The sequence below is a fragment of the Daldinia decipiens genome, assembly GCF_022478715.1.
Source record: "Daldinia decipiens strain CBS 113046 unplaced genomic scaffold F4813scaffold_34, whole genome shotgun sequence".
In the NCBI taxonomy this organism is placed as follows: Eukaryota; Fungi; Ascomycota; class Sordariomycetes; order Xylariales; family Hypoxylaceae; genus Daldinia; species Daldinia decipiens.
Window position 1 is genome coordinate 169831 of NW_026054577.1, and position 25329 is coordinate 195159.

The 25329-nt window shown below is 48.2% G+C and overlaps 11 protein-coding genes across 11 annotated transcripts; 9 read left to right on the forward strand and 2 right to left on the reverse strand.

Moving 5' to 3' along the window:
* Positions 1–84: 84 nt before the first annotated feature.
* F4813DRAFT_398750 (uncharacterized protein) lies at positions 85–812 on the forward strand (the record flags this gene model as incomplete). Its single annotated transcript, XM_049248093.1, has 1 exon — positions 85–812. The coding sequence occupies exon 1, from the start codon at positions 93–95 to the stop codon at positions 810–812; it is 720 nt and encodes a 239-aa protein (XP_049096754.1). The 5' UTR covers positions 85–92.
* A 735-nt stretch (positions 813–1547) lies between these two features.
* On the forward strand, positions 1548–2783 carry F4813DRAFT_369361 (uncharacterized protein). Its single transcript, XM_049244419.1, has 2 exons — positions 1548–1902; positions 1996–2783. The coding sequence occupies exons 1-2, from the start codon at positions 1731–1733 to the stop codon at positions 2577–2579; spliced, it is 756 nt and encodes a 251-aa protein (XP_049096755.1). The 5' UTR covers positions 1548–1730; the 3' UTR covers positions 2580–2783.
* Positions 2784–2949: 166 nt separating this feature from the next.
* F4813DRAFT_369362 (FAD dependent oxidoreductase) lies at positions 2950–4782 on the forward strand. The gene has a single exon (XM_049244420.1). It carries the CDS (start codon positions 3106–3108, stop codon positions 4600–4602), a length of 1497 nt encoding a protein of 498 aa, XP_049096756.1. The 5' UTR covers positions 2950–3105; the 3' UTR covers positions 4603–4782.
* A 671-nt stretch (positions 4783–5453) lies between these two features.
* Positions 5454–6051, forward strand: F4813DRAFT_195905 (uncharacterized protein). Its single transcript, XM_049239495.1, has 3 exons — positions 5454–5568; positions 5652–5950; positions 6006–6051. The coding sequence occupies exon 2, from the start codon at positions 5662–5664 to the stop codon at positions 5941–5943; it is 282 nt and encodes a 93-aa protein (XP_049096757.1). The 5' UTR covers positions 5454–5568; positions 5652–5661; the 3' UTR covers positions 5944–5950; positions 6006–6051.
* On the reverse strand, positions 6024–7851 carry F4813DRAFT_195880 (putative maleylacetate reductase). The gene has a single exon (XM_049239494.1). The coding sequence runs from the start codon at positions 7175–7177 to the stop codon at positions 6104–6106; it is 1074 nt and encodes a 357-aa protein (XP_049096758.1). The 5' UTR covers positions 7178–7851; the 3' UTR covers positions 6024–6103.
* Positions 7852–7863: 12 nt separating this feature from the next.
* Positions 7864–12901, forward strand: F4813DRAFT_369375 (uncharacterized protein). Its single transcript, XM_049244421.1, has 5 exons — positions 7864–8364; positions 8425–8529; positions 8588–8874; positions 8932–12256; positions 12326–12901. Exons 1-5 carry the CDS (start codon positions 8325–8327, stop codon positions 12499–12501), a joined length of 3933 nt encoding a protein of 1310 aa, XP_049096759.1. The 5' UTR covers positions 7864–8324; the 3' UTR covers positions 12502–12901.
* A 247-nt stretch (positions 12902–13148) lies between these two features.
* F4813DRAFT_369376 (putative adipose-regulatory protein-domain-containing protein) lies at positions 13149–14865 on the forward strand. The gene is made up of 3 exons (XM_049244422.1): positions 13149–13307; positions 13424–13608; positions 13669–14865. Exons 1-3 carry the CDS (start codon positions 13305–13307, stop codon positions 14600–14602), a joined length of 1122 nt encoding a protein of 373 aa, XP_049096760.1. The 5' UTR covers positions 13149–13304; the 3' UTR covers positions 14603–14865.
* Positions 14866–16433: 1568 nt separating this feature from the next.
* F4813DRAFT_392308 (uncharacterized protein) lies at positions 16434–18295 on the forward strand (the record flags this gene model as incomplete). The annotated part of the gene is made up of 3 exons (XM_049247260.1): positions 16434–17475; positions 17529–17890; positions 17945–18295. The coding sequence occupies 3 exons, from the start codon at positions 16434–16436 to the stop codon at positions 18293–18295; spliced, it is 1755 nt and encodes a 584-aa protein (XP_049096761.1).
* Positions 18296–19189: 894 nt separating this feature from the next.
* Positions 19190–21689, forward strand: F4813DRAFT_195935 (beta-lactamase/transpeptidase-like protein). Its single transcript, XM_049239496.1, has 3 exons — positions 19190–19630; positions 19978–21047; positions 21149–21689. The coding sequence occupies exons 1-3, from the start codon at positions 19409–19411 to the stop codon at positions 21570–21572; spliced, it is 1716 nt and encodes a 571-aa protein (XP_049096762.1). The 5' UTR covers positions 19190–19408; the 3' UTR covers positions 21573–21689.
* Positions 21690–22199: 510 nt separating this feature from the next.
* On the forward strand, positions 22200–23354 carry F4813DRAFT_195937 (ESSS subunit of NADH:ubiquinone oxidoreductase-domain-containing protein). The gene is made up of 2 exons (XM_049239497.1): positions 22200–22878; positions 23060–23354. The coding sequence occupies exons 1-2, from the start codon at positions 22616–22618 to the stop codon at positions 23136–23138; spliced, it is 342 nt and encodes a 113-aa protein (XP_049096763.1). The 5' UTR covers positions 22200–22615; the 3' UTR covers positions 23139–23354.
* F4813DRAFT_369389 (branched-chain-amino-acid aminotransferase) lies at positions 22856–25280 on the reverse strand. Its single transcript, XM_049244423.1, has 2 exons — positions 24681–25280; positions 22856–24579 (listed from the first exon to the last, which is right to left on the reverse strand). The coding sequence occupies exons 1-2, from the start codon at positions 24913–24915 to the stop codon at positions 23570–23572; spliced, it is 1245 nt and encodes a 414-aa protein (XP_049096764.1). The 5' UTR covers positions 24916–25280; the 3' UTR covers positions 22856–23569.
* Positions 25281–25329: the final 49 nt, after the last annotated feature.

The window sequence follows — 25329 nt, forward strand, 5'->3', positions numbered from 1 at the left end:
TTACACGCCTTGTCACCCGAGGTTACAGTAAGTTTTTACCGCAAATAGCGAAATTGGTCACAAAACTAACAACGATATAAAGAAATTCCAACATGGCTGAGGAATTCCCCCATTCTCTGAAGGTTTTATATACCAATACTTATCAGATGAAGTTCGGACTCGGTCAACACGCTCACGACCTCCGCTTCACAGTATCGAGGGGGCCTATCGAATCAAACACAACTCTCATTCTTCACGAAGGATCGACCACAGACGGCCAGGTCTCGGCAATTGGGAAAGAGATAGGCTGGGACCCACAGGGATATAAGATGGTCAACAATATCACCCCTCCTTCCCTCGTAGGAGAATACCCTAACACTTTCACTTCAACTATGAACCCCGAGCAAGATTTTACTCGTTGTTGGTACCAGTTCTCAATGAAAGTGGGCGAGGGCGAGAAGTTACACAGCGAGAAATTCGAATGGCGACCTACCCAAGGCAAGGAAATTCAAGCCATGTTCAACCACGCAAAAGGGTTTAAGCTGGTACGAGTAGGGGCCAAAGGACCTGGTGACGGACGAGGCGGGAAAAGACAATCGAGACAGCTGGGGGAGACCAGCGATGGCAAGGAGGTAGTCGCCGTTTGGGCAACCGAAAGAGTTCTAGTGCCTATGGGCCGCAGTCCCTTCAAGTTCGAGCTCCTTGGGAGCGGCAAGACCGGCGAATTGGGTCGACAGTTCGGGTACATGGCTCTTATGACTGCGTTTGAGACCTGGTGTTTTCAGGTTCTCAGAATACAAGACGACTTCCCAGCTTATGCCTATCGCCATTGATATCTACGTACGGAGAGATTCTCAAGGAGTGCATTATGTTTCTTAGGTACTTCGAGATAGAGTACAAATGATTCATATTTATGACACCCGCAAATATGCTGTTACAACCCTTCTCCAGAACCAGAATATAGTTTTGAGCAATAGTGAAAGCTTCATGAGTAACGATGGTGTTAAGAAAATCCTACATATTCCATGCTTCTGTTATTTTGTGTATCTAAAAAGCAGAGGCAAATGGCAGGATTCATGACAGGCGTTTATACTTAGTAGCTTCTAGTGTTAGAGGCAGTGTTATGTATGTCATAGTATACGTCTTATACGGTATTACCACCATAGCTACCTCCTTTCTTTAAGAGCTCGGCTCATCTTCCTTGCTCGAAATATTACGTACGTAAAATATCTATTTTAAAAAAGCGCACCGTAATCTTATCTTCCAATTCCAGTATGAAAACGTTGCCACAATTTCAAGTCCAGTCCCCCGTAATTATATCATTTGAAGTTAACTACTGTGTACCTATGTCAAGTCGTGATCGGCAAGGGAGAAGAGAAGTTCATGAAAAGATACATCGAGATAATTCGTCCTCGAGTATTCTATATATAGGTGCATTACATGTATCAAGATATATAAATAGGCTTTCATCTCGAGAACAAAGGGAGATGTCTTGGCAATTATTATTCTATTCTCAAGATTTCATTGTATTTTCGATACAAATGTTCTACTATGACAAAGCGACGGAAAATTCATATTAACCAGTTTACTCCCTACGAATTCAGATGCAATATCTCAGAAGCACGTCGTAGTTGTTCTGGGTGCTTGTGGATAGGTATCACTAGAATAGGGGGGTATTTACTGTCCAGCTCCTCTAGGATCTATTCTCAGCCATATATTAACGAAGAACCCTGTCGAGGATTATTGTCACTATGGCTATACCGGTTATCTCCTCTCATAATCCAGCAAACAGCGACGTCTATATAAAAGCCCTCATGATTGACTATGCTTTTTCAAATTACAAATATGTCATGACCCCTAAAGAAGCCGAGGAGATTTTGACGAAACCATATTGGGACGATGTTGACGCTTTTTGTATTTATAGTATGTAACATTAACCCCCCCCCCCTCTCTCTCTCCTTTCTGGCCTATATATATCTTCTTATAAAGAACACACATTGACATTTATTATTAAAGTGATACAAGCGAACTTTGGACAACCAGTGTCTAGGACAAGTAACGTAAGGCTTCCTAGTGCAATAAATATATACACTGACGAAGAGCTCAACGCCATGGAGTCAGGGTTGGTTGAGCTCTCGCCTCCTAGGAATGAGCTCAACACGAGTGAAGAGTTGAATGTGGAAAATACGCAGTCAATTATGGGCAATAACCAAGAAAGCCATGTTAGATCTATGTCGCAACCCGATATTAGAATCACCGAAGGGGATTTTGAAATCGAATCCGAAATCGAACCTGAATTTGAAAGCGAGTACCTTCCTCCATACTCCCCTGAAATTCTTCCGGCATATACTCCTTTCGACATTACAGAAATTCCATCCCTAATAAGTGCCGAAGAGGCCAGGGAAATCAGCAGCACAGAAGACATCACTATGTTATATGATACCATTGAAGGAAATCATGACGAGACAGAAATGAGGGGCACCTCAAGACTTGATTTCCTTTACATTTTGAGTTCAAGAGTGAACAGAACGTTCCAGAAGGTGAAGCAAAAGCTCACCCGCGGCTTTAAGACTATCTCACCCAAGAAGGCTCTACACTAGGTCTAACTGTTAGAATCGGAAAAAAAGATTCAAGGAAGATAGTAGGTATACGGAGGTGGACCTTTCCTTTTAACCATGATAATAAGAAGCCCAAGCAGAGTGGTTAGGTGTTCAGACCATTGATGGCTTCGATGCTTATAAGTTATAATTGTCACCTGTTAATATGTTTAAAAGTATGTTTAAGTACCGTAGTTATTATTAGTCGAATAAAAATAAAGTTATTAGTTCAAAGATTTACATATCTCCATATAACAACCTCATTTAGTGTCTCCTTAGTGGTTAATGACGTAACATCGTCGACCCCACCGTAGCCCACCGGAGCTCCCCCGTTACATAACATGGTACCTGGACTAGGCAACTTTAAGAAGATACCTACCATGCATCATTATATATTTCCATCTATATTACAAACCAAAAACACATTCTATATTCTAATCCGCTAAAAGCCGCCTTCGAATTTCCAGTCCGTCAAATTATAATACTATATATAAGTGCAAGGACTAAGACATACACGCAACTCGAATGAATGCTTAGTCCCGCGCCGATTTATCTCCTTAGCAATCATTCCAGGTGCAAGATGTCATCCTCACCAAAAGAAATCACGATAATAGGAGGCGGCATCATTGGCTGCTGTACCGCCTACTTCCTCACCCGACATCCTTCCTATTCTCCAGAAACGCATCGCATAACACTCCTCGAGGCTTCTAATAGTAATGCCGGAGGACGAACTCCTGACAGCATCACCGACCCAGCTACGTTAGCTGATCCCGAGACCGCATCGAAGAGGAACCCCGCGCACGACGGAATTGCCGGAGGCGCAAGCGGTAAGGCAGGTGGCTTACTTGCTCTATGGGCTTTCCCTCGAAGCATCGTACCCTTAAGCTTTAAACTACACGATGAGCTTGCGACAGAATACGGCGGTGATAAGAGGTGGGGGTATAGACGATGTTATGCAAGTCAGATTGATTGCCAGGCGCGTCTCCCACCCGGTTTCAGTAGTAGGATGGCGGATAAGAAGAATATAGGCGAAGCGGAACCTGTCAGCAATGGTGCGGAGCGGGTTTCAAAGGGATTACATAAAAACCACAAGAAAGGAATCAAGGAGTTAGAGAAACTTGGCGCCCCTGAAGATCTGGACTGGCTAGATATTGAGGAGTCGCTCACTGCTTACGAGGGGATGGGTACCCCAGATAATACAGCCCAGGTACATCCTGAACTGTTCACCAGAAGCATGGCTCAATTGGCTGAAGAAAAGGGGGTCAAGATCGTGACGGGCGCAAGGGTCACGGCCATTAACAAGACGCCAGATGATAAAAGCGTGGAGAGCGTGACATACGAGAAAGACGGAAAGGAAGAGATATTGCCGACAACAGATTGTGTGGTAGCTGCTGGCCCGTGGACACCGCGTCTACTGCCCGAGATCCCCATTAACGCAGCCCGGGCTCACAGCGTCGTTATTAAGACGCCAAAACTCGTATCCGCATACGCGCTCTTCACTTCGATCATGCTCCCAAACGGGTTCCCCACCCCGACACCCAGAGATTCTAGGGGAGCCCCGGGTGCGCAGCGGCCACTGAGGGGGCAACAAATTGTCGAACCTGAAATATACGCGCGACCAGACGGCACCGCATATGCCTGTGGGCCTACCGATGATATAGTCGAACTACCACTAACGGCCGCCGAGGTCGAAGTCGACGTGGCCCGGTGCGAGGACATCATATATCAACTCGGCGGCATAAGCGACGAGCTAGGCAAGGACGGCGAGGTCCTTGCGAAGCAGGCGTGCTATCTACCTCAAGGCGGTCCTTATATAGGCGAAGTGGGCCCCACCAAGGGGCTCATCGTTGCCGCAGGGCATACGTGCTGGGGTATACAGAATGCGCCTGCGACAGGGAAGCTCGTCAGTGAAATTATCCTAGACGGTAAGCCGAAGAGCGCAAAGCTAGGCGGTTGCGATCCCTCATCTAAGTATGTGAATATTATAGGCGACGATATAGTAGAAGCTAGGAGCTTCGTGTATTAATGAATAGAATCATAGGTATAGAAGGCCATCTTTAGTTAAGACTAGTAGTTAAAGGAGTTATTTTGATCGCTCCCCTGTATATTGATCGGCGTCACTATGTTTGTTTGACCTCGTCTCGGTGGAACTAAAATATTTTTGCCTGCATAATATAACTTTTTCAAGCTCTATGACCAGTAGCTCAATTACATGTAAGTGGAGAAGTAGAAATAAGTTCGAAATAGTTATTGCTAGTTACGAGCTAGTTTAATCCTACGATCCTATTTGGCAATGCTAGCAGTCAACTAGTCTCCGCCTCGGCCATGCATAGTCACCTCTAATATATCACTAGGTTAGCCGCTTCTGTTATATACCTAGGTAGGTAATCTGTATCAGATCATTACAATGAAATACCTATTATTGTGTGATTTAATTTTTACTACTTAAATCCAATTTTAGGATGGATCGGCCTTGGCAGCATGAGTAGTGTGCTATGGCAAAGAATATCCATAAATACCAAATACCTTTCATCTCAGGGACGTCAGCCGTTACGATTTTTCAACTGGACAATTTCCCGTGGGGATACGCTCGCGGCGCTTGGGGGAATTCGGTGCCAGGATGTAGTGCAGGTTGCCAGCGAAAGCGATGTGATATTCATATCAGCGAGTCTTACCTGTATTTCACCCAAGTACTACATATTCAGTATAGTTTACTAACCGGTAGGTAGCCAGGAGGCGGGAGACTGAGTAGATAAGTGAGGATAAAGTCGTAGAGTCAATTATAGCACAGGCCCTAGATTCGGGGGGTATAACGGGCAAGATCGTGGTTGATACTACTACTATCCACCCAGATACCACCAAGGCGCTGGCCGCGAAGTTGAAAGGTAAAGGTGCTGAGTTCGTTGCTGCACCTGTGTTCGGTGCGACACCGGTGGCTGAAGCTGGACAACTGCTTGTCGCATTTAGAGGTTCAAAAGCTGTCTACGAGAAGGTCAGCCCCTTCCCTCTTCACATTACCAGCCTAGCCAGAATAACCGGCCTTGCTAACTCAACTAACCCTTCCTTCCTAAACAGAAACTTCCTCATGGCCGGCCCCATGGAACTCATAGCAGAAGCGCACGTCTTCGCCGAGAAAACGGGGCCAGGCTCAACCACCTTAGAACGTCTCCTAGCGCTCAGCTTTGGCACCGTCGCGCACTCTGATTCAGTGCGTATGACTACGGGGGTATACATTCCGGAGAAAGACCAGGCGCCATGGTCGGATCTAGATCTCGCGCTTAAGGACGTAGGACACGGTGTCGTGGGGGAGGACGCGGGCCTGGATTTCAGGACGGAGGTTGTAAGGGAGCGGGATGGGAAAGAATAGGTCCGGCGTAAGGAATCCTATACATCCCGTAGAACGTCAGGGTAATTGATGAATTTAAATAGCTCTAATATTTCCCGATAACATCTCGCAAGATCTGAGTGATAACTATATTCAGCATATTTATACGAAATAGTGGCACAATACCATCCTATTTTTCGTATTACAAATCAGCTCTTGCCTCTTCTCCAGCCCAAGCTCGTCGGATCAGCTCTCTTATCGGCCCCCTTTCGATAGGCCGAGGGTTCCAATAAGGGTTGCTCACTGCTATGTCTGCTGCCTTATCTATGTCGCTCTCTTGCATCCCTAAAGCCTTCAGTCCCCTCTCTACTTTCAACTTCTGTAACAGAATATTTAGTCCCCTTGTAGCGTCGCCTTCACTCTCCGGCAATACAGCAGCCAGCGCTTCCATTGCCCCAGGGATCTTTGGGGCATTATATGATAATGCGTGTGGTAGGACTATGGTATGAGTCTCAGAATGCGAAAGGTTAAAACTGCCTCCTAGGGTGTGGCATAGCTTGTGATGGATAGACATCCCGACACTGCCGAGACAAGTACCGCAAAGCCATGCGCCATATAAAGCAGATGAGCGTGCTTCTTGCGACGACGGATCGGAGATTAGGACAGGGAGAGAGCTTGCAAGAGCTTTTACCCCTTCTTGAGCAAGGAGATTAATGACCGGATTGGTATTGCGAGCATACAACGCTTCCACAGCATGCGCGATGGCGTTGACGCCACTTGTAGCGGTAAGACCAACCGGAAGGGTCATGGTGAGATCAACATCATAGACGACTGTGCTAGGCAATATCTTCGGATCGGATCTTGCTGTCTTCCTTCCAGCATCCGTCTCACCCAAAATTGGCGTAACCTCACTACCAGCGTAGGTTGTCGGAATAGTTAAGTGAAAGATACCTGTCCGGATGCTGAGTGCTTTTCCTAAGCCCACTGTACTACCACCTCCGATAGAAATGATAGAGTCGGCCCCTGAGGACTTAACTTGCTCAAGCGCCCTCTCAGTCACTTCGACTGGAGTATGCATTGTTGCTTCAGTAAACACCCCAGAGACGACATCCCCGAGAACACCTTTGAGTAAGTCGATATGGCTCACCTGCTGAGGCGTGCTGAGAAGAAAAGGCTTAGATACATTTGCTCGTCGAAGCTCTTCTGGAACCTTTTTGATAGTGCCACTCCCGAAGACGATACGAGCGGGACTGGAATTGTATTCGAAATTATCCATGTTCGATATTATGTTATAATACTGGAATATAGAAATATTTATAGCGAACAGAAGTTACTCGTACCAACTCCCCGACACTGGTAATATTCAAGATAGCAATCTTCGAGAGTTTCCGGGTAGACAACTTACTTATTAGATTTATGTCGTGCTGGATCTATACTTACCTTGCCGGGCTAATAGGTTCCGCACGAGTACAACAGCAGCAAGATACCCTCCGGTATCAAGTGCCGACGCTGCGTGATGCAATGGGGGTCGGCATCGCTGAGCCCGCTAGAGTATTCCCCGCATCCGGAGCAGAGGATCGGCTTGGATCAACAACAGATGATTTCAAGGACTGAGAATAAAGGTTGAGTGTATAAACCAATTGATCCATCAAAAGGGAGTAGGAGGAGCTTACAAGTTAGATAAATGGGATTAAGTGAAGAAGTTTCTTTGACGGCGCAAACACGTCTCGTCATGGCCATCAGAGTACGGAAGTGCGCGTCTCCTAATATCGACTTCAATATGTAATAATTTCCCAGATCGTGAAGCTTTTTTTTTTCAACGATATTCAATGACCTTTAATGTGGAATGAACTATTTTTAGAAACAATTTAGCAAAGTGTGCATTTCTTTGAGCGCAATGTTTCAATGTTATTCATTCTGTCAATAATCGCAAGAAATATTGAAAGGGTCTAGAAATATACCCCTGTAATTGGCCCTTGTAATCAGATAATCTATCAAGTTTAGCGCTGTGATGTGTCAGTAGATAGCCTATGTACCCCACATTTATACGTTCAGCTAACCTACGATTTCCCAGTTTCAGGCCGCTACCTACATGTACCTAAGTACTTTATCCCATCCCTAGGGCAACAACGTTACCACTTGTAAACAACTCCTGCAGGTCTGCAACCTCTATCTTGAAACCATGTGCTATGCATTTTACAATTTCAACGTCTGCACATTCCTAAAAACCTTAATACTAACCATTGCCTTTTTTTTTTTTTCGTGGCAGAACCGCGTTCTCGCCGATCACTGATAATCTAATTTCAAGACATTTTGAACCGGTTAACCATCTTATCGCTCCAAGCGAGCGCACGTCAGGTTCACCGACATTTCGACCGAAAATATAGAGAACATTATTGCCTTTTGTGAGGGAATCGGGGAGGATGCCTACGGCTACAGATGGCCCGACAGTTTCCCTGTCGTGTACGAAATCTACTCCTGAAGCCGGATTAGAAGCCCAAGATACTAATATTGTATGAATAGTTGCCAATAACTTCTGGGGCAAAGATGACGCTGGTGTAGGGCCATTGCTTGATCGCATGGCCTCTGCGAAGCAAACCAGCGATGAGCTTAGATCTTTCTATAGTGGTAAGTCTTTCCTGCCTATTTTTACCCCTCCATCAGGCTAATTGGTCCGTGTTGCCAGCCCGGGCCTCTATCGAAGATGAATACGCACGCAAGCTTATGTCGTTAAGTCGAAAATCGTTGGGTACACACGAAATGGGAAGCCTGAAAGTTTCACTTGATACTATGCGAGGAGAAGTTGAATCCATGGCAAAGCAGCATGCTAGCATCGCTGCTCAGATGAAGACCGAGTTGGAGGAACCGCTGGCCGCCTTTGCTGGAGGAATGAAAGAGAGACGCAAGATCGTCCAAAATACGGTAGAGAAACTTCTCAAAATCAAGATACAACAAACGAACATGGTGAATAAGGTCAGTGCCACCCATGCATTCCAATAATAACCCCTGATAACTAACAACCCCACCCAGACCCGTGATCGCTATGAGCAGGACTGTTTGAAAATCAAAGGCTACCTTGCTCAGGGACATATGGTTATGGGTCAGGAAGAAAGGAAAAACAAGGCCAGGCTAGAGAAGACACAGATCAGCCTTGCCACAACAAACACTGAATATGAGAACGCAGTCAAAGTTCTCGAGGAGACGACTGCTAGGTGGAATAGGGAGTGGAAAGCGGCCGCCGACAAATTCCAGGACCTCGAGGAGGAGAGATTGGACTTCACCAAGAGCAGTCTATGGACTTTCGCCAACATTGCCTCCACAGTCTGCGTTAGCGATGATGCTTCTTGCGAGAAGATTCGTTTATCTCTAGAAAAGATGGATGTAGAAAAGGACATCATGCACTTCATCACCGAGAGGGGTACCGGCCAAGAAATCCCAGATCCACCCAAGTATATCAACTTCTGCCGTGGGGACGTGGAAGACGCTCATTCAGAAGTCTCCGAAGACGAGAACTATTCAGTAGCACAGTTTCCGCGGAGTATCAATCCTGCGTTTCGCACGTCTTCCCCCCAGCCATCTACCTTCGAATCGCATCATGATCCCAATTCCGCTCTTGCTCGAGATCTGGCACATCATGAACCTCCTCCGCCCTCTAGTAGGGATTTGATTATGCCTCCGCCAAAAACCCAGAGTTATGCCATGGCTCAGCAGGATAGGCGGCGAGGAAGTGTCATACAGCCGCAGCAATATCCTCAAAGCATTAACCCGGGCTTCCGTGCTCCCTCACCTCAGCCATCCACGTACGAATCTCATCATGATCCCAACTCGGCACTCGCTCGAGATCTCCAACGCCGAGACCCAAATCCCCCTACTACGCGGGATATACAGCGGAATGAGCCTCCTCCTTCATTTCCTCGAGACACGCAGCGTCGTGAGCCCGACATCTCCCTTACCAGAGAGATTCAACGCCACGACCCTGTCCCTTCATATACTCGGGAAGTGCAGCGTCGTGAACCTGATCCCTCTATGACAAGAGAAATCCAACGTCGTGACCCCAATCCTCCCATTCCCCGAGAAATACCCCGAGAGATGCCTCGAGAAATACCACGCGAAATACCTCGGGAAGTGCCGCGAGAAATTCCTCGTGAAGTTCCCCAAGAGGTACCTCGAGAAGCGCCCCGAGAAGTACAGCGCTTCGAACCTGATCTTTCTCTCACAAGAGAGATTCAACGCCGCGACCCTAATCCTCCTGTTCCTCGAGATGTACAGCGTAACGATCCTAGTCCCTCATTTCTTCGGGATATACAACGTCATGAACCAAATGCCTCCTTTACTAGGGACATCCAACGTCACGATACTAATCCTCCTACTCCACGAGATCCACCACGCAATGAGCCGCCGCCACCTTCCAATAGGGAGTCAGTTATATCACCACAGAACACCTCAGTGGCCATTATGGCTCCACAAGATCGTCGGAAAGGAAGCAATGGGGTACAGTCATATGATACTTCCAAATTCGCGCCTGTGCCCCACGATCCGTATCCTATGGATGGCATGACAATGTTATGTCGTACAGATGGCATGAATTCGGCGACGAGCTCGAATTTGTCAGCACGGCCATCAAGCGGTGATGATAATAGCGAATACTCGAACCCAACATCTTTCTCTAGTCAAGAGCCACAAAGCGGTAAAGTGTCACCAGTGAAGCAAGAGCCCGTGGTAGTGGCACAGCCAGAAAAGCAAATGCAAAAGAAGAAGAGTGGATTCTTTCAGAATCACAGTCCATTCCGTAGAAAAAGCATCAAGGACGTGAAGGCGTCGAACAGGAACACTTGGGGGCCTGTGTCTTCTCAGAGCGCGATGAGTACTCACGGTACGGTCAGCTCTCGGCGCAACCAAGCTTTTAAACCGCCAGAACCCCAGAACCCAGTGTCTCAGAACCCTATTGCAGATAGAGTCGAAAAGACAGCGAGTCCCGAACCTATTGAAGCGAATGCAAGCCTAGCCCTGAATATTGGGCAAAACGTATTCCCTGTGGCCAATACTGATAAGAGAAAACAGACCAACGATGATAATACAACTCCACAAGAGGAGCAAGACCCGATCGCTCAAGCCCTAGCGGAGCTGAAGGGTGTTGCTAGTAACAAGCAAGCTGCTGGGCGAATCTCAGCCGATCACTACCATGGTATCGCTACGCCTGTACCCGACAGATCCCAAGCGCCGTCCCGTTCCGTACCCTTATCCAGGGAAAGTAGCGATATGGCCTCTGGTATGAGAGGTACCCCACCGCCGTCATACGATATGCAGATACAAAGACTTGGAGTTCCGCCGCCAGCTGTTACATCTAAAGCAATGCAGGAGGCGTCACGAAAATATGTGGAGCAGACCAGGGATATGTTCAGCGCGAAGCGTCCTGGGTCTGGAGCATACGGCGGGGCGCAATCTTTCAGCGGTACTCCTACTCGACCCACGACGAGAGGCAGCGAAATGCCTCGTGCAGCATCACCGGCGCCTCCACGGGGCGCTTCTCCTCGGCCTGGGATGCACCCCGAGACGCGTCAGCCAGAGGCACGCCAAAGCCAACGGTCGGCATCGCCAAACCCGTACAGTAGTAGCCAATACCGTAACTCGCCACAGGCAGCTTCACCTAGCACGTATGGCAGTACCCAGCAGCAGAATTCGCCACAGACGGCATCCCCGATCTCATATAGCGCAACTCAGCGACGGGGAAATTCACCACAACCAGCACCATCAGTCTCTTATAGTTCAACCCAAAGACAGGGAAATTCGCCGCAACCAGCATCATCAATTTCATATAGTTCAACCCAACGGCGAGGCAACTCGCCACAACCGGCGTCACCCATCTCATATAGTGCAACTCAACGGCGAGGAAATTCACCACAACCGGCTTCGCCGTTGTCGTATAGTGCGACTCAGCGACGAGGAAACTCGCCTCAACCAGCATCACCAATGTCGTTTGGTGGTTCTCAGCAACGAAACTCACCACAACCTAGTATGTCAGTGAAGCGCGGGTCAGAACAAGGATACTTCGGGCATCAGTCGCCGAGCAATTCCATGAGGGCGAAGTCTCCATCCATCTATAATGGCGATTACAACCGCCCAACTAGTAGAGCTGAAGAGATGGCTATGCAACTTGCTCCAGTTGGAGATGGGTCCGTGTACGGATCAATGCGTGGAAGAAGCAATGGTAGGCCTGGTACAAGTTCGAGCTCACGGGCCATGACTTTCTATGACGGACGAGATCCCGTAGTAGAGAATTCGAGACAGCGAAGCCAGAGCGTAGCAGATCCGAGCCGGCAGTATACGCCAGAGGGCCGTGCCATTTTACACTACGGTATGTTTCTTTTCTTTTTTTTCTTTTTTCTCGGCAATAACTACTATGCAGATACTAATGGTTTTATAGCTCGAGCGTTGTATATGTACCAAGCAGCAATCCCCGAGGAGCTTGGATTCGCCAAGGGAGATATCCTAGCCGTTCTCCGACACCAGGATGATGGATGGTGGGAAGCTGAAATTCATTCGGGACAAGGTGTTGGTAGAGGCGGACTGGTACCTAGTAATTATCTACAGCCTTGTTAAGGCCAGCATTTAAGGGGCTCTTGGTTCTGCTCTTGGTTGACGAGATAAAGACTGACGAGGCTCACGAAAGTTGGTATCTACACGTTGCTTAATGTGAATACGTATGTTATGGGGTGTGATGAGCACATATTGAGCAGCAAGCAGGCAGGCGACTATTTGGTTGGGTTGAATTATCGGTCGTCTGTTCTTGGGAGAGCAGGCTTTCGCGCGTTCGGGGGAGCGTTCGATGCAAGTTGTTATTCATTGCCAGTTAGGCTATCTAGGGCCGTTAAAGAACGGGGAGTTAAGACGAGATTGCATTTTGACTTTTTTTTTTGATTAATTACCATTATCATCATTTCCAAATGAGAAATTCATAAAACTTCTAATGATTGAAGCTTAAAGGTACCTAACCTAGGTACATACATAGGTGATGTTGCTCTCTGCAATCTACGATGAGGTTAGTCATCAGCATGACGTCGATAACCCGTTGCGGAGGGGCAGCTAGAACTCTACCAAAGAGGTACGTAGCCTAACCTACCTAACCTAAGGTGTACCTAAGGTACATAGAAGGCATGTCGGCCGCCAAGACCTAACTCCGTTAAGCTCTACATCGATCGTACCTAACGTGCCACAAGCCGCTAATAACGGTACATAAACCCAAACACCATCACATGCCTCAACTCTCTCAATTTTAGTCTATTACATATGATCCTATTGCAACTTTTCTACTCTTAATTATTTGTGCTGCCTATTTCAACGACGCGAATCCAGGAGCATTACGAGGTCCAGCGACGCATGGCGCTTCTACCTTATTTAGAAAAATGGTTAGTTGCACGCTCATACTACCTACCTACATATATGAGAGGCTTCAAACATTCAAACCGAAGAGTGTAACTTCTTGCTATAAAATAAATATTTGTTTCGCTGATTATATACATAGGAATATGTAACAGGCTCTTATAGAGCTGCAACATCTCCAGTTGCCAAGAGGACATATCTCAGCGTTGCACTATTCTTCTCCGCGTCCCTGGCGCTTTTATTTATTGCTGCTTTGGCCTATCCCGTTTTCTACTATAACTACGTACCTAAGAAGGTTATATCTCTCCCTATCTACCTGCAATATGAGTAAGGGCATTTCCTCTCTATTGCGACTACAGAAATTAATATGCGGTATTATTCCAATAGCTCCGGCCTGAACCCTTATGGCGTCACATCAGTCTCGTCGAACCTCATGCTCGAGCAGGCCTATGATATATCAGTAGAATTAACATTACCACGATCGCCTACGAATCTTGACAAGGGAAATTTCATGGTCACTCTGTTCGGGATGAAGACTCAGCCTGGCAACCCAGCGTTCGCTTACTATTTCTCAGGGGAGGACCCCTTCTCGCATGTGAAGGAAGATACCGTAGTCTTCACGAGCCGCCGGCCGGCCCTGATCCCGTATGCAGACCCCCTCGTGAAAACAGTGTCGCGTGTCCTCTTTCTACCATACCATATCCTGTATCCTAGCGCATCGGAGACAACAACACTTATCATTCCAATGGGCGAACTCGTCGAGTTCAACCAAATCCTCCCGATGAGCATACTAGTGGAAATTCAAGCCGGACAGACGCTCCAGGTGTACTCAGCTACTATCACGCTTGTCGCCCGTCTAACGGGGATCCGCTGGGCCATGTATAATCACCGCATCATCTCGTTTGTAGTCTGCACAGTCGTTTTCTGGATAGCCGAGATGCTATCGACGGGACTAGCGTGGCTTATCCTGAGCTCCTTGATCTCTAACCAAATGCCTAGAGGCCCAGAAGATAAACTCAATGCCAGACCTGGAGGTAATCCTTGGCTGGGGCCACCTCCCGCACCTACGGCATTTTTACACGATGGAGCGGGAGACTCTCATAGCGAGGGAGAGGAAATGGTTAAGAAAGAAGAGGACGACGACGATGATGATGTGGATATCAAGGAGGAGAGTCCAGAACGAGAAACATTGGCAGATCAACCAGCGGACGATGAGGAAGACGGAGAAGATGTTTGGAGGGAGAAGGGTGCCGGAACTAGTTCTAGTTATGAGAAAGGGGGTAGCATACGCAGACGATCATCGCGAGGGGGTAGATCTTGATAAGGGAAGAATTTGTTAGTGTAGACTAAGATGCCCCTCTCGAGCCTACTTAACACAAGCATGTTCGCCACGTATCATGGCGAGTTATCCAGTTTAAATTATAGAAAAGCCGAGTCGCTGCTTCACTAGTCCAAGGGTGCCACACGATAGTCGAAGTTGGGTAGTTTCAACGATAATAATCTACCTAATCTAGGTAATGTACCTAACTATGTACTGTGTTGCTAAAGTTATGTACATACAATTAATTACCTGTTAACTAGTTACTCGATTTCTAATTGTTGTTTTCTCCACATTCTCCAAATACATACTAGCCTAACCGTAACACCCGCATCTCAGTAATCTATTTGGCGATGCAAGATATCTATCTGTATATCTGGGTAGCCTACCTAGGTACCTAGATATATAAACTACTCCTACATAAAAGTAATATATTAAATACGGAGGTGGCTGAATACATCAACGTAGACTATATGTACAGTTGGGTACATGTACATTACATAGTCACAGTAGTTAGGTACATTACTTAGTTAGGTGCATAGTAAGGTTTATAGCGGACCGATACATTGCATATAAGTCCAAGACGGAGGTGAAGGGATGCATCTGTTGCATCTGTTGCATGTAAGTCAGCTTAAGACAGCGTAGCGCAGCTTCGTAGCAGCTTTGACGTGTTCAGGTGACGAGGGTGGTCCCAGAATCGCGGTTAACCAATCAATTGATTTCTAGTCTCCCCCGCCATTGGGCCATGGCTTAACAGCCGAACCAGGACTCGACCTAAACCTTTTTTTCTCATTGCAACATGTAACAAATCTTCGCTTTTTCTGCCACTACCTTACTGCTATTACTGCTGCTGCTACTGCTGCTACTGCTGCTACTGCCCACCAGATGCGCAGCAATAGGGCGAACTAGATACCTAAGGCCTAGGCCATTCATTTGCTTTGACCTTAATCCAAAACTTACCCTACCCTTTTTTCTTTTCTTTTTTACCCACGATAGCTTTCTACGCTTTCTACACTACATTACGAATTCTACGTATAAATACATTGCAGCTTTAAAACTTGCAAGACATATACACATGCACACAGTTTCATCGATCCCAAGACCTTTTTTTATTTTTTATTCAAGACCTCGGTACTGTATGGTACCTACATTAATAGTCTTGAGTCCCTGGTTTGCACAGTGAATTCTTTTCCTCTTACTCGTCCTCATTGGCCTCTAACCAAATAAATTAATTCGACCTCGATAAAAACGTCCAAACCAAAAACCAAAAACCAAGCATTTGCATATTATTCTTCTTCTTTTTTCATTATAAGAAACAACCCTTTTAAAAAAAGCATCTGCCCGTAAGAATTAAAGAAATATTCGGGGTTCGGTCTCGCAGTTTAATAGGTTACGTTGGCTCTTATAGCTTCGTGAACAGCAGCTTGCAACTTGCACACCGCCGGAGGACTTGCAAATTGTTCCTGTTCCTCTTCCTACCTGACCCAAGCACTTCTCTCAACAAGCAACCTCTTAACTTCTTAACCTCCATTTCCTTACCCCTACCATTTTCCCATTTCTCACTTCCCACCTCCCACTTCCTTAACCACAGCTCTCTACAAAACCTAGACCGACAATTACACAAACTGGCGATCCAACGATCCCCCAGCTCGCACAGTATCTTATCGAGTCTTTGTCCACAAACAGCTCGCAGACTTTTTTCTTCCGACCAGGGCTCTATATTCTCCACCACCCCTCGACTACCCTTCCTTCGGACACGACAGCGATAACCCTCGTGTCTCTTCTTAAGCCCCTCTGTTACTTTGTCCGATACTACGGTTTATATCTAGTAACGATGCCCTGCTTCAAGGGCATCGCCGTGAGCATCCATGCGAATTCTGCCCCGCTCCCAGAATATGGCATGCAAAAGCAGTCTCGTCTATCTCGCATCAGCACATATATACCTGTTCCTCAACCTCAGCTAAACCCGGATACCTCTAAACATGAGGCAGCCAAGTTCGCCATTTCAATAACGCTCTTAACACCCGGTCATCCTATCCCCTATACGGCTCCGAAACCGACTGCAGCCAATCCCTACCCGAAGCCCCTCTACGCGGGACCTCTGATGTCCACAAGCTCTGATCCTTCCAAGCATGCCAACACGGTCACACCATATATTCCCATGACGAACTCGGAGAACGAGACCATTGCTGCATACATCTACTTCGACGGACGAGCTAAGGAAGAAGTCGCCACTCTATTGCGACCGGGAGAAGAAACATGGGTAAATAGTCGTTGGGTTCAAGTTCCCGAGAGCGAAGGCGGTGGCCTTGCCGAACGTGAATTTTTATTCCGAGAGGTCGGCTTAGAACGATGGCTTAATGGTCTAGATCTCAAGGGCCACGATGCCGCAGAGAAGGTCGAGAAGCGAAGACAGAAGTTCGAGCGACGTCATCGCCGCCACAGGTCCACCCCTCACGGCGGTGACGCAGAAACGGGGAAGGCCCCTCGTCCCCGCGATACCCTGGCGTATGGGGGGGAGGACCAGTCACCGCTAGCAACCCCTGATGATTCGGACGACTCCTCTATGTCTGACGACGACGAACCCCCCGAGGCTACTGGTCAAATCAAAGTGGCTATGTTCCGTGTGATTGCTTCTGGGGAAATTAAGAAGGGGGAATATTCACCACAGTTTGATGCCCACGATGATGATGACGAGAGCGACAGTGGGACCAAGGGGGGTAATAATGGAGCGATCGATGCCGATGTTGAGCATACCACTAGTTTTGCTAAGCCCAAGACGCTCGATCCTAAGACAATTAGTACTCAGACCGTGACTGGCATAGATGGTCCGGATAAGCCCTATGCAGTATTTACATTCTTCTATCGTGGCCAACGTAAGCAACTCTTGTTCGAGCTTAACGTTTATTCCCCACTAACACGTTATCAGGTCAACTCAGCAAGATGGGGTTGTTCCCTAGTTCAAAAGCCGACCAGAAAGCACCGGGTACAAAGCGGCGGTCTACCCAACTCGACTTTTCAGGGCTTGGTCCTCTCAAAACTACTGGTACAGTAGGCTTTTCGGCCTTCAGAGACCAGGAGGCTGAAGCTGCAAAGAGGAGAAAGGCTCGCAGGAAGAGTAACGGTGCCAACGGCAACCTCATGGATGAAGATAGTGATGACGACGATGATAACGATGACGACCCCCTGGCTAAGATGGCAGAGTCTGACGATAAGGACGTCAAGACTCACCTAGCACCAGAAGATGCCAGGATTACTGGGGAGCTACAAGCCGGTATTGACCGCATTCGCGTGAGTTGCCACCTTTTAATTTTATGTATAGTGTCATTAACAAGCATACGATAGCTTAAGCGACAGCACTCTACAGAGCCAGTTGCTGCAGGTGCGTCGGGTTCTCAAAAGTCACCTAGCGCAGGTCCCACCGGCGGAGAATCGACGCCTACGGATTCTACGTCAAGCAATCAACCTATGCCCAACTCGGTTGCGAATCTGCTTGCGAATGCTTTCAATGGCGAAACAACCGTAGGAAGTCCTCTAAAAAAGCAACGTGCAGATGACGAGACACCGGATCGCTCCATTAATTTCCCGTCGGCTTTAGGTGATGTGCTGGGCAGGGCTACTGCGGATCAGGAGAAGAGGATAAAAGAAGAGCAGGTTAAAGTTCAACTCCAGTTCGACGAAGATGAAGAGCTTTGAAAGGGCTACCAATTTCACGACCCTATTGACTGTTTTGAGGTACCACTTAAACCTCGCCAGCCGCAAGACCAGTTAACTTAATTTGCTGCTTTAAATATTTACCGGAGCCGAGAGACAAGCCGAGTAACGAGGGCTCTTAGCAAAAGGTAATCTTATACTATCAAACAACCGAGAGTATATGATTATTACAGGGGAAAGAAACGGGTGAAACTTAGATAGCGGTGACTCGTGTAGCGAAGACTTTATTCTATGAACACGTCGACTTTATTTGCTGTCGTGTTAAGAAGAGACTCGTTACTACATGCTGGAGCTAGCTATTTAGATATTTAGCCAGTGTACAAAGGTCGAGGTATTCCAGTTGCATATGGCAAATCCTCTCTACAGGAGAGTTTTACTTGGACATAACGAGGTCGTGTTCGTTAGCTACATGTGCAACGACTGCGTTTGATGTGAGATGATTATGACAAGGCGGATGGAATGGCGTGTTGGCGGTAGTGGTGGCTTTATTTCTAGGTGCGGTTCTTTTATAGAGAAAATACCCGAATAAGAAAAGAGTTCAGAGAGCAGCTGCAAGGTTGCATGGGACTTTTCTTCATTCGACTAGGTTAATGAGTTACGCGGCTATGTATGTGTATTACTGGCCTGGTCATGATAATGCCCTAAACTTATGATGAACAGTTGTTTTCTGCATAGTTAGTACGTATTTCTTGCTAACACGCTTGTGTACAAGCAGCTTTGGATACTTTAGGTACCTAGGTATATATGGTGAGCCGGTTATTGCATACAAGAGTTTAATCAATAAGCATCTTTCGGCATTCATATATTATTTTCGGCGTTGGAAGCGAGTAAACGGAACGCCGTACGAATGCATGAGAAGCGTCAATCGCAAGGCGGGGTTCTTAACACCCCTGAAGTTAAATACCTATAAGACGAACATGTCTATACCTTACCCAGATAACCTATAACTAGGTACATATAACTAATTGATTCTCGTTTGATCATATTTTCCGGAACAGCCGGATGTGGAAATATTCATTTACTACATAGGTAGTTGGGCAGTAAGCATAGAAGTACTTGACGTAAACCAACGCACCACAGCAGCCCAGACCTGAGATGAGACCCGGACTCTGCATAGCGGCGGCGACTGTCGCGCTTGCGCTGCTAGGGCAGCCGCAGACTGGGCAGAAGGTCCTGTCTGTCGGGGGAAAGGAAGGGGAGATGAGGGAAAGCCCGCTTGATTCCGGTTTCGAGGCTTTTGCCAAGGCGGCGCTCGACCGCTGGAAAGTCCCGGGGGTGTCGGTTGCTGTTGTTGACGGGGAGGATACGTGGGCTGAGGTTTGTGATATGTGTTTCTTTTTTTTTTTTCGTCTAGCTGGTTTTAAATGGTGGTTTGTTTGCGATGGAGGATGTGGTGAGCTTTGAGATGTTGCGTCGGAGCGGTATGTAGTGAGGTAAGGAGATAAAATTGTTGAGAGAGCGGGGGAGAGAGAGAATCTGAATGTGAGGGGATTAATAGTCAAAGGCCATACCGGATAGCTTTTATTGGTATATTAGACAGCATGTCAAACGGATAGATGGCCTATACTGCTTCTGAAAACCGAGGTCTTCACGGAGGCTACCCCTTATATTTACAATACTAGAATACCATATTAATACAAACTTCAAGCTGATGATATACACAGGGCTACGGTATCGCCAGCTTCCCCTCAACGCCCGCGACCCCGTCAACGCTATACTACACCGGCAGCACGACCAAAGCATTCACAGCAGCCATCCTATCCCTCCTCATCGCATCGGGAAACTTCTCGTCCTCCGATGAGCAGTCCTCCCCGCTCAGCTGGCAGACGCCCATCTCGCACATAATCCGGGACGACTTCGTCCTGGGCCCAGAATACGAGTGGGCGGCCGCGCACCTGACGCTCGAGGACGCGCTCTCGCACCGCACGGGGTTCCCGCGGCACGACAAGGCGCTCGCGCGACAGTACGGGCCGGGCCGCGGCCAGGGCACCGTGCGCGACGTCGTCCGCAGCCTGAGGTACTTGCCCATGGTCTCGGAGCCGCGCGTCGCCTGGCGCTACTGCAACCTCATGTACATGGTGGCCGCGCACGTGATCCAGACTCTCACTGGAACATGGCTGGGTGCTGTGATGCGCGAGCGGATCTGGGATCCCCTGGGCATGGAGGCTACGTATTTGAGCGTGGAGGATGCGCTGGAGGCGGGGAGGGAGGTGGCGCGTGGGTATTATTGGGATTATCAAGGGGAAGGGGAAGGGAAGGGGAACGGGCAGGGCTTCGTCTCAGTTCCGTACGGAAGCCTTAATCTCGCGAGCGGCGCTGGTGGCATCGTGAGCAATGTGCTGGACTATACGCGATGGATCCGGTGCTTGATCCGCGGCGATAGGAGCGACGACAACGACAACGGTTGTCCGGTCTTGCCTAAGGAGGCACATCGCGAGCTTAAACTAGCCCGTATTGCGATGCCGCCCGAGGTGCAGATGAACTTCGATGCCCCGCCGGCGTACGCGCTCGGCTGGGAGCTCAGCACGTATAAAGGCTGGCGGGTATTCACGCATAGCGGGGGCATGGAGGCATACGGCGCCGAGGTTTACTTCTTGCCGGATCTAGAGTACGGAGTAGTTACGCTGGGGAACACGGCGCAGACGAGTAATTTCGTGGGCTTTGAGCTTGCGTGGAAGTTGATTGATGATAAGTTGGGAGTCCCGGAGGAAGAGCGGTTTGACTGGGTTAGCCGGTGAGTTTCGTCCCTCGTTTTCTGAAAGCCAGACATTGTCTTGCTATCTCGTCGTTTAGAGGGATAGGAAGAGGGGGTTTTGAACTGATGGGGATAAACAGAGGAGAGAAAATACTTAACACCCAGCTCAAGCTCGCCGAGACAGCTGTTCATGACTTATATCCGGAACGCGCAGACCTGGCACTGCCTCGGACGCTGCCACTTGAGAAATACGTCGGAGTCTACTCCCACCCGGCGTATCAGAACATCACGCTACAACTGACCGATGAGGACTCGGTAAGTACGAAAGGGGAACTTCGAGCTCTGCGGGATGATATGGAGTGGCAGATGACGTTCGACTTCCACCACGTCTCGGGCGAGTTCTGGGCGGTGGTCATCGATATGCTTAACACGCCCAACTTGCTCAACGGGCAGCGGGCTCGGGCTCAGTTTGAACTCGGTGTTAAGGGGACTGTGGATAAGCTAAAGATGGAGTTTTTAGAGGATGGGAGCGAGGGGGTTATTGTATTTGATAGGGTTGCGTGAGATATCGTACATAGCTTGAGACGATATGGTATGGTATATTGAAAAATACATTCGATAATGAAGCGGCCTCATGATCCTACTTATTGGTGTGATTAATGACATGACGACTATTCACATTCGGGTGTAGATAGCATAATGAGAAGAAATCGATGTTTAATTTATTCATTTATATACTCGGCTATATCTATAACCTAGAACCAAGCGATGCTGGGCAATCGGGGCGATAGACCCCTATGCTATTTCTCATACACCAAAACCACCTACCAAATCTGCTCGCTGGCGATAAAGAATTAAATATGGCATCAGAAGCTGCCGATCCATACATCCATACGCCTGATAAATGCGAAGGCGGCAACCTAATACAAGTTAGCAACACTAGAACAAAGCTAGAAATGGTAAACAAGTAATGCATATATGCTTAATGAGTCAGACTGTTGAGCTTGATGAATTTTAATCCACATGAATATTCAGTTGGCTGTTCTTAGAAGTTTGGATCATCACAAAGAAAGCAATAGAAAATAGAAAATGAAAAGCAATAAAACTTACACTTGCGCGGCGACATACAGCGTGGTGTCGGGAAGAAGCGTTGTTGCTTTATTAACAAAGAATCGAAAAAAAGAATTCGGGTGCAAGTGGGAATAAATAGATCGGAATTACCGAGCCGAAAGACTAGAAGGGTTTTCCCGGCTGTCCGGCTACAGCTCACGTGAAAGCTTTGGTGACCCACTATCAGTGGTTAATCCATTGGCTACTGCTCGGCTGCTAAAGTCGCTCAGCTTGCTAACTGACTTCACCCATCGAATCTCGACAGAGAACGAGTTCCAATCTCCACTCTACCACGACATCCTAATATACGCCACCACCCGCTCACCTATTCCCTACCCTAAGACACCTACGATTATCCTCGAGGAAGTGCTACGAACACCAGATAAGGAAAAGGAGAAAGAAAAAAAGAAGAAAAAAAAGAGACAGAAGAAAAGGAGCAAGGTCCAAACTAGAGGGGACCTCTCAAAGTCACATCAAACAAGAAAACGAGCAAGATCATGCCCGCCGTTCGACCAAACGCCGCCGTGCGGGCCACACGCGCCCTGCAGCAAAATCAAAAGACCACAGCCAGACCCTTCTCGGCCACTCCGCGCGCCGCGGCCTCCCACGGTCCTCAATACGACCCCCCGACCGGTTGGTTGTTCGGCGTCAAGCCCGGCGAGAAGTACCAGAAAGAGGGGTGGGAGACTCCCTTCATCTACGGATTCTGCGGTAGCTTGGCTCTTGCCGCTGTCGCCTACGGCTTCAAGCCTGATACCTCGTGAGTTTTACACTTTCGGTCTTGGATGGAATATAAGAGGGAGGATGAAGGGGCTAGGCGGCTGGTATGCTGTCCCGCTGTTCGTGGGATATGGCATTCACCATGCTCTGTTCTATCCTGTTCTATCCAATACGGCTGCCAGCGACAGTCTGATATCATTGGCTAATATAACTGCTTTTAGAATACAAACATGGGCTCTAGAAGAGGCGCGACGGAGATTAGAAGCCGAGGGCATCCTCGAGGACCCCGAGAAGAAGTGACGGATCCCAACCATAACCATATAGAGTGCGATTGACGGGAATGGAACTGCGATACTAGTTCGAGGCTCTATTTGTACATGAAACCCGGCTTTCCTTTTTACTCTCGTGCTGCCTCGCCTTTCTCGCGACGGTGAAGCTTCGATTAGAGAAACCCATCATAGACGGATCGCCTCCCGAGCTGGGGAGGGGGGCTAGCTACCTATAAGCTACAATTCAATTTCTTCTGCTGTGCAATTCTCGTCTAACCTAGCATCATACCGGTCTACTCTAGAACGTCTGGTCACCCCTGTTCAAATCGGTTTTATTTTTAACGATATTTTTTATTTTTAACAGGCCAGGTAAGTGAGTACGCCATTGCGCCGGATCTATACCATCTATGCGGATATAGAACAGTTCGTGACAAGACAAAAATTCCTAAGCTCGCTTTTTCTCTAACATATGTAACTCCACTCATGCTCCTCGTCTCCGTATTGCCTAGCTTCTATCCAGCTCTTCATCTTATTGGCGACCTCACCTGACTCTTCATTATCAGCTAAGCCGCAGTCAACCATCTTGCCCTTCCAGCTGATCTTTCGCACGGGGCTAACGACGGCTGCCGTGCCTGCACCGAAGACTTCGATCAAGCGCCCGTCTAGCGACGCCTCGTGCAGCTGCGGCATCGTGATCTTGCGTTCCGAGATCAACCACCCTTCAGGTGCAAGCTTCTCGTGCGCAAGGCTTAGGATGGAGTCGCGCGTTATGCCGCCTAGGATGGTGCCGTCTAGGGGCGCGGTGATAAGCTCCTTCTGGCCCGTCTCCTTATTGCGGATGGCCACGAATAGGTTCATAGTACCAACTTCGGTCACGTATTCCTCGGGTCCGAATAGCCATAGGTTCTGTTGGAATCCGCGGGAAGCAGCTTCCATTTGAGGCACAATGCAAGGCGCGTAGTTGGCGCCAAGCTTCTTGTCGCCTACGCCGCCGGGCCAAGCTCGTACGGCGTAGTCGGTGGCCTCGAGCGACACGGCCTTGAAGCCGGTGGGGTAGTAGGGACCCACGGGCGACGCTATGACGAAAAGTAGAGCCGAGCCCGGCGCGCCGATGCCCAGGGTCTTCTGCGTGCCGATGAGCGTCGGGCGTAGGTATAGGGAGTAGCCGCGACCGTCGGGAATGAAACGCTCATCAAGCTTAACGAACTTAGCAATCAGATCGATCAGGCCAGTAGGGCCGAAGGTGGGAAGAGCGATGCGGGCGGCGGACTTGTTGAAGCGCTCCATGTTCTTGTCGGGGCGGAACAATCGTATCTGGCCCTTATTATCGCGATACGCCTTCATACCCTCGAAGCACTCGAAAGCATAGTGGAAGACGCAAGTGGCGGGATCGAGGGAGAGGTTTTGGTAGGGCTGAATGGTGGGCGCAAGCCAGCCGCCATTCTTATCCCATTCTATCGTCAACATATGATCTGCGAGCGTTGACAATGGCACAAGTTAGCATACTGTCCATCTGAGTCGTAGTATAGTATAGGGAGATACAGAGATCAGCAGGACGAGGAGTTAGGCGTACCTGTAAACTCCCTTCCGAAGACGAGTTCTGAGGGGTCCTTGGGAGTCTTGGGCGACTGCGTCTTAGTAATAGATAACTTTGTAGGATCTATATCCAGAGGTTTTGCTACTGAGGCTGCCTCGGGCTGGATGCTGTACCACCTGGATGGGCGCTGCCATGCGGGCAATGCATAGGAAGAGCGCGTGGGGGGAGTTCTTAGAGCTCTCCCGCACCGCGGAAGAAGTTGTCGAAGCATTGGCGAATAGAGAGTACCTAGTTAGTATACGATAATCCAGGTTTGGACCTTGGTTTGTAGCCGAATTTCTAGATCAGACCTGGTGTTGCTACGAAACAGGAGACAGGAAACAGGAAACAGAAAAGAGACAGGAACAGAGAAAGATTATGTATCTTGAAAATGGGATCAGTTAGATCCGATTGTATAATCTGCTTCCTTTGACTCAATGCTCTATGGACGGACCCGAACGATAGCAGCTAAAATAACCCCAGTTTCCCTTTATAACCTTGCAAACTAACAACAACCATGACCCGACTCAATGGGAAGAAAAAAAGAATGTACGGTAAGAGATGTAAGCGATCTCGGAGGAGTCTAGCGTAGTTACATGTACGCCCTAAATAATAAATAATGCATTAACGGACAAGACGGGACCAA

Coding starts and splice junctions, on each gene's coding strand:
- F4813DRAFT_369361 (XM_049244419.1), top strand. CDS start 1,731: ATGGCTATACCGGTTATCTCCTCTCATAATCCAGCAAACAGCGACGTC. Junction 1,903..1,995: donor TGACGCTTTTTGTATTTATA/GTATGTAACATT, acceptor TTATTATTAAAG/TGATACAAGCGAACTTTGGA.
- F4813DRAFT_369362 (XM_049244420.1), top strand. CDS start 3,106: ATGCTTAGTCCCGCGCCGATTTATCTCCTTAGCAATCATTCCAGGTGC.
- F4813DRAFT_195905 (XM_049239495.1), top strand. CDS start 5,662: ATGGCCGGCCCCATGGAACTCATAGCAGAAGCGCACGTCTTCGCCGAG.
- F4813DRAFT_195880 (XM_049239494.1), bottom strand. CDS start 7,177: ATGGATAATTTCGAATACAATTCCAGTCCCGCTCGTATCGTCTTCGGG.
- F4813DRAFT_369375 (XM_049244421.1), top strand. CDS start 8,325: ATGCCTACGGCTACAGATGGCCCGACAGTTTCCCTGTCGT. Junction 8,530..8,587: donor GCTTAGATCTTTCTATAGTG/GTAAGTCTTTCC, acceptor CCGTGTTGCCAG/CCCGGGCCTCTATCGAAGAT. Junction 8,875..8,931: donor AAACGAACATGGTGAATAAG/GTCAGTGCCACC, acceptor AACCCCACCCAG/ACCCGTGATCGCTATGAGCA.
- F4813DRAFT_369376 (XM_049244422.1), top strand. Junction 13,609..13,668: donor CCTATCTACCTGCAATATGA/GTAAGGGCATTT, acceptor TTATTCCAATAG/CTCCGGCCTGAACCCTTATG.
- F4813DRAFT_195935 (XM_049239496.1), top strand. CDS start 19,409: ATGAGACCCGGACTCTGCATAGCGGCGGCGACTGTCGCGCTTGCGCTG. Junction 19,631..19,977: donor GGGAGGATACGTGGGCTGAG/GTTTGTGATATG, acceptor TGATATACACAG/GGCTACGGTATCGCCAGCTT. Junction 21,048..21,148: donor CGGTTTGACTGGGTTAGCCG/GTGAGTTTCGTC, acceptor GGGGATAAACAG/AGGAGAGAAAATACTTAACA.
- F4813DRAFT_195937 (XM_049239497.1), top strand. CDS start 22,616: ATGCCCGCCGTTCGACCAAACGCCGCCGTGCGGGCCACACGCGCCCTG. Junction 22,879..23,059: donor GGCTTCAAGCCTGATACCTC/GTGAGTTTTACA, acceptor AACTGCTTTTAG/AATACAAACATGGGCTCTAG.
- F4813DRAFT_369389 (XM_049244423.1), bottom strand. CDS start 24,915: ATGCTTCGACAACTTCTTCCGCGGTGCGGGAGAGCTCTAAGAACTCCC. Junction 24,580..24,680: donor CTTCGGAAGGGAGTTTACAG/GTACGCCTAACT, acceptor CAACGCTCGCAG/ATCATATGTTGACGATAGAA.